The sequence below is a fragment of the Vanessa cardui genome, chromosome 6 (genome assembly GCF_905220365.1).
Source record: "Vanessa cardui chromosome 6, ilVanCard2.1, whole genome shotgun sequence".
Classification (NCBI taxonomy): domain Eukaryota; kingdom Metazoa; phylum Arthropoda; class Insecta; order Lepidoptera; family Nymphalidae; genus Vanessa; species Vanessa cardui.
This window is the reverse complement of record NC_061128.1, coordinates 13,787,375-13,802,174: the sequence shown is the minus strand read 5'-3', so window position 1 is coordinate 13,802,174 and position 14,800 is coordinate 13,787,375. Positions and strand designations below refer to the sequence as shown.

At 32.2% G+C, this 14,800-nt stretch overlaps 1 protein-coding gene across 1 annotated transcript; it reads left to right on the top strand.

Moving 5' to 3' along the window:
* Positions 1-718: 718 nt before the first annotated feature.
* LOC124530396 (sphingomyelin synthase-related protein 1-like) lies at positions 719-14,699 on the top strand. Its single transcript, XM_047104553.1, has 5 exons — positions 719-1,397; positions 1,706-1,910; positions 2,776-3,062; positions 11,740-11,932; positions 14,078-14,699. The coding sequence occupies exons 1-5, from the start codon at positions 902-904 to the stop codon at positions 14,502-14,504; spliced, it is 1,608 nt and encodes a 535-aa protein (XP_046960509.1). The 5' UTR covers positions 719-901; the 3' UTR covers positions 14,505-14,699.
* Positions 14,700-14,800: the final 101 nt, after the last annotated feature.

The following is a 14,800-nucleotide window of genomic DNA, read 5'->3' as shown; positions in this document are numbered from 1 at the left end:
GTTCCAACCCAAATTTATAATATTGATTATATGAGTTTGTTCTAATATTCTTAATACCATCACAAACGGAAAAAGATAAAAAGTGTCGTGACATATCTGCGCGATCGTCTCTGCTTAATCACTGAACTTTTCCTGCTTTTATTCTGTTTTCCGTCACTGAAACATTTTTAATTTTAGACGGCTAATCTAAGAGCATACATATCATTAAGTCAATGGTTATTTCACATTCAAAATTAAATTTGATATCCTCAAGAAAGATATCTACCTCTATCCCCGTTCCTGGTTAATAAAGAATTGGTGAAGTGTAATTTGAAATAATATATTTATCAATATTTCTATTTTTTTTTGGTAATTTAGATGGTAAAAGTAAATTGGATTTATATAAAAATTAAGGTAATGATGTGAATAAAAGATACACTAAAGACATGGACAATTGGACAAAATCAAATTAAAATTATTTAAAATATATTTTTTTATCATATCTGTAAAGATCTTGGCCGTTATTCTACTCAGACTTAAGCTTCTTTTGTCTACTGTTAGATATTATAAATATAACAATTTCACTAAGTTTCGTATTAATTTTTCTACCATCGTTTTTCTTGCAATACATAAATAAATAGATAAATCTCACATTCTCTACAGCTTTGACATTTTTAAATTATACTCTGTACTAGTTTTCAGTCAGGTGTCAATTAGACAGTGTCAAAAAATAAATCACAACATTGATATTTGGATGTCATTTAGTGAGTACAGTGCTTGTATCATATTATTCTTGAGTTTCGCGCAGTTCGGCAGTAGGGAAAAATAAGAAGTGGCGAAGCGTAATCAACAATGTATTTAATAAAATCATAAGTATTAATATATTTTTAATAGATATACCAAATTAGTAAGTGTCTTCTATATGTGTACTCGTTCTCAAATTGTGTGTGCAAACGTAAATACAAAAATGGATGTAGATATCATTAAGTGGAGCAACAAAGAAGTAATGGAATTGTTACATAAAGAGAAGATATCATCATTCATAAAAGATATTTGTAAATCTCAAGATATAGACGGCCAGTGTTTACTCTCTTTTGTCGACCGTGATTTCTATGACTATCCTTTTGAGCAACTGAAACTGGGTGAAAGGAAAAGGTTCATACTATTAATAAAAAAATTGCAAAGAAATAATCGGAAAGCGATGTACGAACTTGGTTTATGCGAAGATCAAACCTTAAATAATCCTGCCACAAATATAAATTTTGTTGGCACTAATTTGTCACATTTAAGCTATAATCTGCACAATCAACTACAAAGTGAATTGTATGCAGCAAATACAGAATGCATATCCACCTACACTCCAGATGTTAAAGCTTCCAAATTGAAACCTGAAGTATGGAAAACTGCCATTGCTCTAGGTAATTAATTACATCCCAGTCCATTGCAGTAGTGGTAACAATCCTCATGTCACTAATTGCAAACATTTTAGAATATTTCTTTAGTAACAACTGAAATAAAACAATTTTTTTGGCTATAATTATTAGCCAGACTTGAAGTAATTTAATGAATATAAATATATACAAGAATATTAAATAAAATATTTTTTTCCACCAACACTCTGTACTGTACTTTTAGCCTGTTGCAATCTTTAGTTAGATATCAATTAAATTATTAGTATAGATACCTAAACATATTGATAGCCTAATTTAATATTATTTCTTACCAGGCTATGTGTTCTTGGTGACGTGGGTGACGGCCGTTGTAATGGTGATTGTACATGATAAGGTTCCAGATATGAAAAAATATCCACCACTGCCTGACCTCTTCTTAGATAACGTACCTCACATACCATGGGCTTTTGACATGTGTGAGATTACTGGATCATTTCTATTAGCAATTTGGCTTGTAGTGCTGTTCTTCCACAAACACAGGTAAATATTAAAATGATGTCTCAACTACACTCACATCATTGTTTCATTATTTATTTAAAATATTCATAAGTGATGATTGAAGAAATTAAAACACAAGATAATAAATTACAAAGTAGTTTAATCTATTACTTTACAACACAAATAATTTAGATAGAAATATTTAGATAATTATTTTACTATTCATTTAAAAGCCCATTTAGGATCTTAAATATTAAATTAAGTGATCAAAACATAAATATATATATATTAACTTAGCTGTATTTGTATTTTTAGATTAGATTTGGTACCATAGGGCTAGGTGAGTCTTTGTTCATTTTGCATTGTTTGTCAAACAAAAACAATATGTTTGAGTTGCTTAAACTTCTTTTGTGTTCAATATAGGACATATACGTACAAACACAGACAGCTGACCTTTGTATGATCAGTGAATCATCACTTTGTAACAAAACATTAGGTGTGACATATCTCTGTTACTTTTTTATTGTATTAAGGCAAATCCTATGCTTTCCCTGACATACATATTACTTAGCACTTAATAATGTTTGCAGATTTTATGAATTGATTTTCTTGTAAAAAATGTGCTATATTCTATGGCTTGTTTACCATTTTTACCTTTAATTTGCATCTAGCAAATTGTTTTTCGGTTTTGTATTTTGCATTAAATTTAAATAATCTTAAAATTCTTAAATTAAAATATTAAAAAATTTAAATCAAATTAAAATGCAAATTGAGTACTAACTACTAATACAGTTTCTAGTAATTTTTTGAGTTACAATTTCATGCATATTCTTTAAGAATTGTTCAAACAAATGAAAGCTGTAGGTTATTATTCTGTAATTATATATCAATCTCGATATTTGCTCAGGTTTATAATACTCCGGAGATTCTTCGCGTTAGCCGGCACGGTGTTCCTATTGCGGTGTTTCACGATGTTAATAACGTCGCTGTCCGTGCCGGGGTCTCACTTGAAGTGCGAGCCGCGGTTCTACCCGCCAGCGGACGATCTCACCGTCTGGGGGCGACGCCTGCGCCAGGCATACGACATATGGAGCGGTGCGGGCATGTCCGTGCGCGGGGTGCGGACCTGCGGCGATTACATGTTCTCGGGGCACACTGTGGCTCTGACACTACTTAACTTCTTCATCACTGAATGTAAGTTTATCACATTATAGTACACAAACGAAAATACATTTATGAATATCTTTATTATACGGGATATATTTTGTACTCGATTAACGGACACATTTGGAGATGCTGTTTGACTCGTTGTATTTTTAACAATATGATTTAAAATACTTTTCACCTAAAAGATAAGGGAATTATACCTTTAATAAGCACAACTACACTATAGTAACTGCCTGGTGTAAAGGTTACAACAGCACCCAAGTTCAAATCTTTGGTCAGTTCAGTAAATAGGTATTTTCTATTAGGAGTTACACAGCAGTAGAGCAAGTAAGAGCTACATTCACATGGTATGACAAAAATTACGAAATGTTCATTTAATTAAATACTTGGAGCTAGATTATTTAATATGTCATAAACTTTCAATGTAGACAGGTACATAAAATTATAGCTTATGAGTTAGCCGTGATACGGATGTGGATTAAAGGATTATCGGTTTTATGTGAACTGTGCATGGTACCCACTGGGTTCAGGGCGTCACGTAAGCGATTTCGTGGCGCCCGCCGAAAGACGGAGAGGGTACTGCTAGTTTTTTAGGGGGTAAAACCCGTGGACCTGGGCGCACTCGACGTCCAGGGAACCGGGGAGTCCCAGACCTCCCCCATCTTCCATCACATGGGGAAGCTCGTAAAGCGTTTTTCCAGCGAGAAAAAAAAGTGTTACCCATTGAGTTCTAATTTCAATGACAAAATATTTATGTTGACTATGATTTTTGGCTTTATTTTTAAGGATTATTATTTTGAAAGACGATGCGAGATGAAAAGAAAGGGATTAACAGGTTTCATCCTATAAACGAAATTATACCAGTACTCCTTGTGTACAATCAAATCACGTTTTAAAACTAGGAAAAGTATTTTGGAGAAAATGTTTTAAATATTCATAAAAATCTGAAAGAAGTTTTATTTACAAACAAAAAATAGATGTATATGCATTAAAGTTATTTATAAATTGTAATTTAGAAAAACATGGCAAAATGCTTGTTTGACTTTAAATATAATTTCGAATTGTCCACTTTATTGCAATTGAAAAAAACGTTTTTCTATTGTACTGAGTTGGCCAGTATAAACTGTCATCACGCGAACTACAGCACGCGACATTTCGTATACCGCGTCGCCAGAGCAAGCCCATTTCGAGAGCGGGAATTTTAGATAATTAGTCGTTTATATATTTCATGAATATAATATAATTTAAAGTGTTTAAACGAAGAAAAAGGAATTTAAACGATTACTTGAACTCAATATTTCGAAAGATATAAAGAAATTTACTATACTCTGAATTCAAACTTTGTTATGAAATGTGTAGTCACCTTGAAGTTTTTCAATTAAGTAATTGTTTCTTTTAAAGTCTTGTAACGTATTCTAGATAGATTATATGAAAAATAGTAATAATATATTTTTCATTGTATCAATGTTCATTGTTATGTAATAAATTGTTATCAAATTAGCTATTACGTTAAAATTACGTTTTTTTTTCGCAATTTTCGTTGAAGGTTACTTAGATTGTTACGCTTCATTACATATCGCATTGTATCCTTTTAGTCGTCAATGAACACATTGTGTTTTGTTCATGATTATATATCAAGTTCATGAATATTTCCTTTTTTATAAGGTTTGCTTTTCGACGGTGTACGAAAGGTTGATGGAATAGTATTTAAACTTCTCCTTAATAAGAAAGTAATATAATATCTTACCCTTAAATGAAAAAAAAATACGGATTGTTAATTTTAATTATTTATAGTAATTTATGTTTAAAATGTTTATAGTAATTTTATGTGTATCATATTTCACAAAAGTGTATACCTACTTAAAATATTTTATCAATATCAATAACAGTTTGATTGGAAGAATCGATCAAAGAACAAAAACAATAAAAATAGCATAACACTAAGTTGTTGACGTTTTAAAGGCTAACAACAATAATATTATGTTTATTGTTATGTAATTTATTTATAAGATACACATAACTTTGCGATACAGTTCGCTAATAGCAATTAACATTGATTATAGATAAAGGCGGTAAATAATATCTATAATTATGCAAATATTTATGCTTTATGATTAAAACTGTATGCACTATGTAGGTGTGGCTGAAAATGACGTACGACATTCGGTGTTATGATGTATTAACATGCGGTAAAACCTGGCTACGGACGAAGATATCTCTTGGCGCGGGATTCGGTGATCGTTTTAAATATTAATGAATTCTGCAGTTCCTATTCGATTATCGCGCCATAAGCCTCGTTGGTATTTTGGCTAATTTGAAAGGCTTCAGATTCCGAGGTCCTAGGTTCCAACTGAAGCATTGGGAATTTGGTTGATGTTAAAAGTAACTCAATCCGTCCTGTTCTCTGAATAACACGAAAAGCCAGTGTTAATCCTGTGCAATCTTACTGACATCGAATCACATTGTATGATCAAGAAAATACATAATGCATCCGTGTTTGTGCATTTTTCTTTATAATATATCCTGAGCTGTTCCCTAGTATCCTTGAGAATGACCGCTATCCGAATTAGGTCAGGAGGACATCATATCACTGGGCAGGTAGTTACTCGTTACGCCTACCAGTAAAAACAATTAAATACATATTAGACTACACGACACATGTTGGATTTCAAAGCCAAGCATGATATTAAATATTTGTCAGCTCTGGCGAGCTTGATATCCATGCAAATAGAATTGCCTACTTCGTTAAACGTTACGTATCTCGACGTACGGGATTTGTGATTTTGTTTACAATGTTCAAGATCTATTGAAACTTTGCCATCGATATTACTTCTTGGCCTATCAGTTTTGCGAACCTACGCAGTATATTGCGTTGTTTATTATTAATAATATATTAATAGTTGCGTCATTGTCTTTCGATCTATGTAAACATATCGTTATTACTTACTATTTAAGCAACTATGAATCTATACAAATATCTATTTTTTTATTTTGACGTATCATTTTTTTTATTTATCTGCCAAATAAGAGTCGCTATTTCACGCTTCACTGACTCATAAGCATTTGAATTTCTATTCGAATAAACTAATCTGTGTTATTTAATTTTCTCTTCTGTTTTTTCATTATTTTCTCCATAAAATTAAATAATATACAACGTTTAACCTTGGATCGTGAACTTTATCGTGAAATTACGCACAATAGCATTTTTTTTATCATACCGTAACGTAGTTTATTTTATCATGCCAAAATAAACCGATAACAGAATCTATTGTGAAAATTAAAGATGTACGTATGAATCATTTTAAAGGCGTGACCTATTTATGTAGATACAGACTTAACAATTCGTCGTAATTGACGAGTATGTTAATAATATTCACTAAACAATTTTAATACGAGTTAATATAGCACGTATAACGTAATCTTGGGTCATGCTCATGCACTTTCTCTCATTATTTTTTGTGCCAAAAAATGTGGTTAGATAATATTATATTTATAAAACTCTATAATTATGTGAGTAATGCTTCAATTTAAGTTACATATTAAACATGTATTAAAATATTTATCATAGAATGAAATAAATAATTAATAATCTACATTAAAAATTGCAGTGTCTATTTGTAATACATACATATACCAAAAACACATTTTTTACAATTTTTGTCGGTCTGTCTGTCTGTGTCTGTTTGTTCCGGCTAATCTCTGGAACGTCTGGACCAATTTTAACGGAACTTTCACTGGCAGATGACTGATATAATAGGGAGTAACTTAGGCTACAATAATATTTCTTTTTTGTTAAATTCAAACGCGTACAAGGTCGCGGGCACAGCTAGTGTTATATAAAAAATATTTGTCGTTAATTTTACGTTCGTGATTACGTATGGGAACTCCCAGGGGTCAGAACTATGTTTTACCCGTATGACTAATATGATTCATGAAATGTCATCGCTCGTTCTCTAGATGTTGGAAATTTAAATGGGAAAAGTCATATGACAACTTCCATCAGATGAATTATTAATGACTATACTTTTGAAAGAACTAAGAAATCACGCATGAAAAAAAATCATTATATTAAATAGACTCGAATAAAATAATAATAGACATTAAGTCGGAGGCAAAGATATAAAGGTTAAGCTCTACAAACCAAGCCTGCAACGTTTTCTGTTAATAAACGACTATATATTACGACACAATTTAAATGTAGCATCGGCAAATTCAATAAAAGCAATTACTGCCGATTTACACAACCAATAGATATAGCTCCCTATAGCGACAATCGACGCTATAGATTGTCGGGTCAGTTCAAACCAAGAAAGCGAGTGCATGTAAATCGACGTGTCAAATTGTCGAATACGATATTATAAGTTATTACGTTCGTGTAAATATCATATTCACAAAATAAATAAATATTGATAATTTTTTTTAAATTTAATTTACAACATCCACAGACTCACATTTGTCCGTGCCTTTTTACCTTTTACATTAAACATTTTGGCGTTTTATATAACACATTTCTACTAAACATCAGGATCTTCGTGGGAGACGTGGCCCACATTGACATTTCTTTTTTACTTTTTTTTATATTTTAAAATAATACATACGTAATCTATAATAAATAATATTGATAATTTGGGATAGCGTACTTTCTTCGGATGTGATCGGTTTAACGAAGTTGCTACATCTAAGTTGTGTCGTACTATAACCAATTACCATCACAACGCATTCTTTAAAATAATATCTATCATCTTGTCAAAGAATTACGTGAAAATCAACGCTGTCTTATCGTACTTAGTGATGTGTTAGCGCGCGTCGATTACGATAGCATCCACAGGAAATTAAATGTTTACATGGTGTAAAACGCATTATTCCTGATCTGAATGACGCATTCATTTAATTTAAATATATTACTTTTGATGTTCAACTTTTCTTTCATGTATTTCGTTTAGTTCACAATAATAAATATTTAGGTATAATAAATCTCAGCAATTAACGTCATAAAATACTTTTTAATTATTAAGTATAAAAATAATTACAATATATTAAAGGTCAATATGGTCAATATCTTAAATAAAACCTACTACATAGAAACCTTTTTGCCCAACCATGGATCGAACTGATACTTATTATTAAACAAATATCGTCTTGCAGTTATAATTGTTTGTTTTTTTTTGTGACGTTATAATTTGGCCGCGCCAAATACTCTCAGCAATTCCACGGCCTGTCAACGAGTAACGCACGCATCGCAGTGTTTATTTTCTTATATGTTATCTTATAAACTAGTGAACTAGTTTAAAAGTTCAAAGAACAATTTTTATCTCCGAAAATATTTTTTAATATTTACTTATAATATAAAAGTGAATTTTATTTATTCGCTTGTTACGTTTTCATTTCTTAATAACTTACTTTTTCCTTAATCACCGTCAACCACCTAACATTTTACCGATCATCATCAGATCATCAGAAAATAAAAGAAGAAATAACTTCTGACCCTTAATGTTTTAAAAATTGCGCACCACTATTTTACAAGATAATATATGTGACGCGTTTAGAACCGCAAACAAGTTCTTCGATGGGAAGTTTATTTTACGTATCCTTCAAACTAAATGGACTAAAAATACATGCTTAGAATAAAATTTTACGTCGTAAAACCAATGATATTTTTAAACTATTTATATATTTGTTTAATAGTAAACATTTGTTTCATAAAAGTTATTTTTTTATGGTATAGATTGACGGACGAGCAAATGGGCCACCTGATGGTAAGTGGTCAGCATCACCCATAGACAATGACGCTGTAAGAAATATTAAGTATTCCTTAAATCGTCAATGCGCCACCAACCTCGGGAACTAAGATATTATGCCCCTTGTGCCTGTAGTTACACTGGCTCACTCACCCTTCAAACCGGAACACAACAATACTGAGTACTGTTGTTTGGCGATAGAATAACTGATGAGTGGGTGGTACCTACCCAGACGGGCTTGCACAAAGCCCTACCACCAAGTGTTTTACTTATTTGTAAAAAAAATCATATAAAATTTTAGTTCTATATATAATCATATAAAGTTTGATGATGATCATGCGAAAGATTTTATTTAGTAAATGACAAATAAATAACCGTTCGTGTCTTCGTTTGTGATACGTCTTTCTTGGAAAGTAACTTATCACGATCGCAATACTGCCGTGGTATATCTATAATGCCGTTATCTACCCAAACTCAATTATGAGCTATGAGCAAAAAATGCAGTAACAATGTAAAATGTATGTAACTTATCGATAATGAGACCATAAAATTATTTCCAAAACTAATCAAAATGCCAAATATATGAAGATAGATATTTTTTTCAACCGACTTCCAAAAGGAGGAGGTTATCAATTCGTCTGTATTTTTTTTTTTTTGTTTTTCTTTTTTTATGTTTGTTACCTCATAACTTTTCACTGGGTGGACCGATTTTGATATTTTTTTTTTTGTTTGAAAGGTAGTGTTTCCCGTGGGGTCCCATTTTTTTTTTATTTTTTTCCGATGACGGTATCCATATGAAAACGACATAAGTCTTAAATTTGCATTATGTATATGCGCGACAAATAGGTGAATAACTGAAAATCACGTTAACCAATTTTGATAATTCTTTTTTTATTATAAAATATATACTTCAAGGGTAATTTGGTGAAAGTTTGGTAAGGTTCTGAGCACAGGATCCATGACAAAGTAACGGAACGGAAGGGAACGGAACGATTCTGAGGAGCACGTTAGCGATAGTCAGTCGAATCTTTTATTTATAGGTTATTTGGATATTTGAGTCACCTTCCGTAATGTGGTTATGTTTATGTAATTATCATAGTCGAATATTGTAATCAACTAGCTACCCACCCCGGCTTCGCACGGGTGCAATACTGATACTAAATATACTACAGAATTTGTTTATTTACGACATCTAGATTTCTAAAATTATCAGTGTTTCTTTACTAAATTGTTCATGTACTATACACACAAACCTTCCCCTTGAATCACACTATCTTTTAAAAAAAAACCGCATCAAAATCCGTTGCGTAGATTTAAAGATATAGGGACAGAGAAAGCGACTTTGTTTTATACTATGTAGTGATGGAACTCCTATACGGCTCGCAGTTAGGGTGCGATATGGGGCAGAATTTCTTACTATCTTTAATCAAATTTTGTGTATGTGATATGATGTCATATGATGTACGAAATATAGTTGGTCTTTTTCAAAGTTTTTTTGCCGAGTTCGATTACAACTCTTTCGAGGGATCCTTGTAGTTTACGCCGCGTGACGTATTAAATCCGCATTTTCGAAAGTCTATTTTTGCTTTATTCGCAAGTTTTCTTTGAAATTGTCCTCGAAGTAGTTTCTGACTCATATAAACGGAACGTTTAATCTATCCATATTAAAAAAAAATAGTTAGTCAACATCAGCTTCACTTAAAATCAAAAAATAAATAAAAATATTAACAAAAAGAAAAACCGACTTCAAACAAAACACTATTTTAAAACAAATGAATATGCACGAAAAAGTAATAAAAATAATTGCGTAGTCAACATATTTTTTTAGAGTCTTCCTAAGTTAAATGAAATGAAAAATATTAGACTACTTAAAAGTCGATTAACGATTATATCATGTAGTTATAATTATTGTTATATTTGGAGTCGGTGTGAGCCAATAAAACCCTACAGTATATCTATCAAAAAACAATACGAGAATACTTTAACAAATATGTTTTTTACAAATTACCTTTTACACAATAATATACTGGATCAATCAAGGGGCTCGTATCGCTTCTTTCTTTTGATTGTTGGGCAAGGGCACCGTGGCTGACACCGGCTCCAAATATACCAATAATTATAACTACATTATATAATCGTAAATCGACTTTTAAGTTGTCTAATATTTTTCATTTCATTTAACTTAGGAAGACTCTAAAAAATATGTTGACTACGCAATTATTTTTATTACTTTTTCGTGCATATTCATTTGTTTTAAAATAGTGTTTTGTTTGAAGTCGGTTTTTCTTTTTGTTAAAATTTTTATTCTTGTTAATGCTTATTGAAGTTTCAAGATGAAAACGATCAGATGTCAGTTAACGGCATTATAGGCGGAATGAGACGATAATATCGATTAGATTACTGCTTGAACGATTTATTTAAACTTTACTGTGCTGTATTAAATCTAGTTATAATTATATTGTGTAATACATCCCGTATTGATACAACACATGAATCATGTTGCCAAAACTTACGAGATAAAAATGTTCTATTTACACTAAGTGTCTCGTCTTAATATTGCAGATATTTCGTACTATATATAACATCATATCTAATATTATATTGGCATGCGGATAACCCTTTGGCGAATTGTCAAATATACAGAACCTATGTATTAGTACTGAAATAATTAATTGCAGAGCCGGATTTAAGATGTTGGAGGACCCGGATCCACAAAGGATTGGAGGGCCTAATTGTATAAATTGATTTGAATATTTTCATTTCTGCCCGTAATATATTAATCTTTCTAACAGTAAACTGCAAAATAGTATTATAAATATTAATATAATTTGTGTATATCTAGATATCTGAATATATATTAATTATGTCGTGGACCCATCTCTAGTGGAGGCCCCACTTGCCCTACCCAAAATCCGTCACTAAATAATTGGGCATATTCCTAAAAGGTTACATATATTTTGTTTCAGATACTTCCCGCAGTTTGTACTTGCTGCACATCCTCACGTGGGTGATGAATATGTTCGGTATATTCTTCATCCTGGCGGCGCACGAGCACTACTCCATCGACGTGTTCATCGCGTTTTACATCACCTCGCGTCTCTTCCTCTACTACCACACGCTCTCCAACAACCAGGCGTTGATGCACAGCGACTCTTCCAGGTGATTATAGTTCCACTTACATAGCAATCAAAACATTCGATGGAGAGTTTGTTTCTCAAAGTGTTCCGTAGCTCGTATGATTGTTTGCGGTATAAAGGTATCTCGATTATTAAATAATGCTAGAATATTACTTACGTGAACTAATACGACATACTTTTTGAAGGAGAATCAATCTCATCTCATCAATCTCATCAATGTCGAAAGCGGAAAGAGCGTGAATAACTTAAAAAGTTAAAGGATTTGTATGGTAGAGCGAGATTATGTCAGATCTATCTAACAGTCATTGTAAATAAAATTTTATATTCACACTTGGACCATATGCGAAATATTTAGTGTACTGGTATAAACTTATTTCAATCAGGTAGTATTAAGTATGTACTAATGTTTTAGCTAAACACGTGTGTAATTAATTATAAATATAAATTATTCCTTAACAATGAATATATCAAAGTTTATAAAAAAAGAAATCGTTTTGTCGAGCACAATATACGTACTAACTACAAACTAAATAATTTTCATGTTCTATTTTTTATGTTTCTATATCAATTGACTTGTTTTTATTGAACTTTAATATTGATTGTTTTGAATTTCCATTTCCGTAAATAAGTGATTACGTTATCTGTTAAATTGTTGAAATAATATTTTATTATATTCTAATGTACTTACTCATATGTTTTCGAATTGAAACTTTATAGAATCGTTGTTATGAAATACGATGAAATAAAAATTCGTTTCGAAGTGACAACCAAAAAAATCGTAATTCGTACATTTTAAGGCGCTGATTTTAGGCAAATTAACTTACTTAATTCTGATATTTCATTGGTCGACGGCAACCGATGATGTTACAGGCCACCAATGAGCGTTCAGTAATAATTCGGAAAATAAAACTGTGTGTGACTAGTGCTTTAGAAATTTGTATATTTTTGTTACCACCGCCCATAAAAAATCGCGCTACAAAAAACTAACCTTGGGAGTTTAAATGTTATCTCTCTTGTGCCTGAAGTTCCAATGGGTTATTCGCCATTCAAACAGGAACACAACAATATTATGTATTTTTGATTGGCGCTAGAATATGTGAGTGGGTGCTACCTACCCAGGCAATACACAAAACCCTTAGAAAAAAAACCAAGTCAACATATACTGAGTCATGCATATGTCACGAATGATTCACCTAATTTACTCCTTATTATCAGATTAATATTTTTATATTCAAAATGGAATTTTAATTCAAATTCCGAATTAAACATTTCTACATTTAAAATATTTATTTTAATTAACGGATTTTATTCCCTCGTTATTATGCAAAGAAGCTATTAATAATTTTATATCTTTAGTTAATTCAGCTCCCATTTTTCCTTTTAATTCTATTTGTGGCTACTGCGGGCATTTATTGAGTTCGGAGACAGCGGAGTGTTTGTTGATTCAAGCTTGTTAAATGCCACTTGTGGCTGGGACCGCTGGGGTGACGTTTATAGACCATAGACACATTAAGCTTAAATCGACTTCACGACTTATAAATAACGTAACATATAATCAGTAGCCTCATTATCCTTTTAATTCCGAAGCATCCTACAAGTATTGGTGACTTCCATACAAAAAATTAGGTTGTTTTTATTCTAAAGTTCTGATAAAGTGTATGAAATAAAGGTATTCTATACAAATCATTACGTGTAAATGCGAAATAAAATGTACTGTTTGTCCGTCAGTCTATTTTATTTCACGGTCAAACAACTAAACCAAATTTGATGCGCATGCGCTTGAATTCCAACGAAAGATAGCCACTACAACGAGAGATAAGCCCCGGGCGACTTGCCTTAGATCATATAATTAGCCCATATTTTATTTGGATTATCTGCAATCTTGTATATTTACATAAATTGCTAATATATATTTATATCTAGCAGATAAGTTTGTTATTCACCACGAAATCGAATGTGATATTTCCTTAAAAATGTTTTTAATTTCAAACACGTTTTATTTTTTCTGAGACATTTGTATATTATTGGCTGATGAGTTCTTGGTCCTGTTTAGGTAGGAACTAATTACACAAAAAACAAAATCAAAGACAATGGGATTTTTATGGACGCAAGTTTATTACTTTGCAATAATTGTGATATTCCTAACATCTTTTTATTCACTTTGCAGAACAAGAATTTGGTTTCCACTGTTGACGTTCTTTGAGTCGGAAGTCGATGGCATCGTCCCGAACGAGTACGAGGGGCCCATGGAGATAGTGAACAATTTGAAGCAGTGGTTGATACAGTTCGTTATCGACGTGAAGAAATCCTCAATGGCGAAAATTGCTGGAACCAAGCTGCAGGAAGGCGCCGCGATGGGGGAGTACTCGGTCGTCAGACTCGTGGACGGCATCAAGCGGAACCTGAGTCTGATCGAGGAGTACAAGAGCTCCCGGCAGCGACTCGTCACGCTCGACAAGACCGTGCAGGCCGGTCTGCTGGACGAGTTGCCGGATTCGGATCTGCGGCACAGGAACATAGCCGAACTAACCAGCGACACACTCTTCAGAGAATTTAGCAATCCACCGTCACCGATCATGAAAAAGAATACATGAGCTCTCGCGAGTCGGCGGCCCGGACCGCCTTCTAGGTATCCATGAGTGCCGTTAAAACCTGAGCGTTTTACATTTCCATTTTAGATTTTATATCATGTTATTCCATATTTATACTAAGTTAAATATGTAGAAAATTACAAAGATTTATTTGCTCAAGATAATCGTGAAAATATAACGATAGGCTTTAATAATCTTCTGACGACTTTTATTTTATCCTGATATCCTAAGACGTGACTTAGCCCAATGTAAAAGGGCTAGTAGTAATATATTTCATCTAAAGTCGTCATTATTTCATG